The 2,101-nt window shown below is 31.6% G+C and overlaps 1 protein-coding gene across 1 annotated transcript; it reads left to right on the top strand.

Moving 5' to 3' along the window:
* Positions 1-1,506: 1,506 nt before the first annotated feature.
* LOAG_05612 (hypothetical protein) lies at positions 1,507-2,101 on the top strand (the record flags this gene model as incomplete). Its single annotated transcript, XM_003141149.1, has 4 exons — positions 1,507-1,611; positions 1,731-1,811; positions 1,920-1,985; positions 2,054-2,101. The coding sequence occupies 4 exons, from the start codon at positions 1,507-1,509 to the stop codon at positions 2,099-2,101; spliced, it is 300 nt and encodes a 99-aa protein (XP_003141197.1).

Below are 2,101 nucleotides of genomic sequence, written 5' to 3'. Positions count from 1 at the left end.
ACCACTTTCTTTTCGAACCATTTCATCATTAGTTTCAGACTTGAGGAGATTTCAGAATAGAGCGATTAAGGAAAAAGCCTTGAAAATTTGTGTAGTCAATTTATCACAACTAAATTGTAAGTGATATGATAAATTAACTTGTTACGAAATTTAATCTTTTATGAATTATTGAAGTAATACTACTAATAAGATTCATTCCCGTGACGTAGAGCAACAATCCAAATGGTAGCATGTTCGAAACGCGTTCTGATGTTTTTTCACTGTTGCTTTCATACAGACATTTTATTTATCTGATTATTTATTTTAAAATCATTTAGCTGATAGAGAGAACAAAGTTTAAGATATCTAATTCCTTACTGCAATGAATTTGTAGCTTAATACGCTAGTAATTGTCAATTGATTATTCCAGGTCTAAATCTTGTTTTTACACAAGTCGAATCTGTGAATTTTTACCAGCGGTAATATTCTGACATGACCACCTGTAGATCCTGAAATGAATTTACAGTGATCTCTAACGAAGTACATAAGAGCGTCAATTATGCCAATAGAGACTTTTCTGGACTTGATAGTTTAAGATAATGTAAAATTAAACTTTAATTTTAACAAAAATTCCATGTGAGGAAAAAGTGAAAAAAAAAGAGAAATCGTAACTTACAAAGCTGAACTATGAAGCTAATTGAATATCGAAGCAGCATGATCTGTTATTACATTGTAATGAAAGAAGGCAACAATTCTCGCGAAAAACGGACATCTAAGCTTTACAAATATACCTTTAGTTTGGAAAACCGGATTTGAAATTTACAAAATATTGTTCATATGAAAAAGATTTCATGTCAAATGCCAAATAAATTAAAATTTTTTTGAAAAGGATTATAATTGTTTTCATGATTCAGTTGATATCATTCACTGTTGAAGAACATTTGTTAAAACTCGTTTATTTTTTACGAAACTAAAAGTCTCTTTCTATCTGTTCATTTGCAATTATCGTCTACTGTGCATCATCGTCTTCTTTAGGCTTTCAACCCATACAGTGTATCTCATTCATATCTTGGACTGTAGAGTTTCAGAATTACATTGCTGTTCTAATTTTGGAAACTTACTGGTAATTTTTTAGCTCTAATTGAGGAAAAATCTAGCAAAAAATATTTGTAGCAACATGCATCCACTGCAATGGAAATTTTGCGCATCTTCACCTGATAAGGCTACTTTTTTGTTGGAGGAAATTTTAGAGATGCTCTGTCTTTTAACCTACTTGTTAATTTAAGGTACATCCAAGGCATCAACTTTCTTTATTTATGTAATAGCAATGTGCTTTTTTTAAAATGATACATACCAGAGACCTGTGACTCTGAAAATATTCTGAAATTTTAATTAACTTTTAAAGTAATGATAAGTATTTTAATTTTATTTGTCATAAGAGCCAACAAATTGTTGTAATTTGTCAGGAAACTGCAAGCAAATATCTATCAAACAACTTGGCTTTCATATAGTTGTTACGTGAAAAAAATGAAATGCACAGCCATTGTGCAGCAGTATATGTTCGCTGAAACAATCTTTCAACTTTACTGCGAAGCAAGAATCGATTACAGTTTCAATTTTCGATTACAAAATGTCATTTCTTGCCGTCCATTTCTTTTTTCTCTTTACAAATTTTCTTCCTTATTTCTAAGAATTATTCTCAAAATCTGATTTCCTTATAGTTTACAAAAATACAATCATAAAAATTACAGGAAACCTTATGCGAACAGCTGCTGATTGCCGCCCTAGAAATAAATACGTGGGAATTTTCTGATTTGTCGGCAGATATGCAAGTTAGTAAGTTCCAGAATTTCGGAAAATAAGTTGTCACTCCTTAAATGCTGTATATTGAATTTTATTGAACGTGCTTAAATGACAAAAATTTGACAGCTACCTTGCAGACAGCGACACTGCTTACTGCGATGCCATGCACGGTCAGTGTTACTGATGTTTCAAGGATAAGTAAAGTAAGTTTCATTTTTGTGTCCTGTGACACTACCTTTAGAATACTGTGCTGAAACAAAGGATGTTCCAGTATCTATATGCTGACGGTCTGCTGGAAGCATTGAGACCGAAATTTTAG

Source organism: Loa loa (genome assembly GCF_000183805.2).
Source record: "Loa loa unplaced genomic scaffold supercont3.49, whole genome shotgun sequence".
In the NCBI taxonomy this organism is placed as follows: domain Eukaryota; kingdom Metazoa; phylum Nematoda; class Chromadorea; order Rhabditida; family Onchocercidae; genus Loa; species Loa loa.
This window is presented reverse-complemented; position numbering and strand designations above follow the sequence as displayed.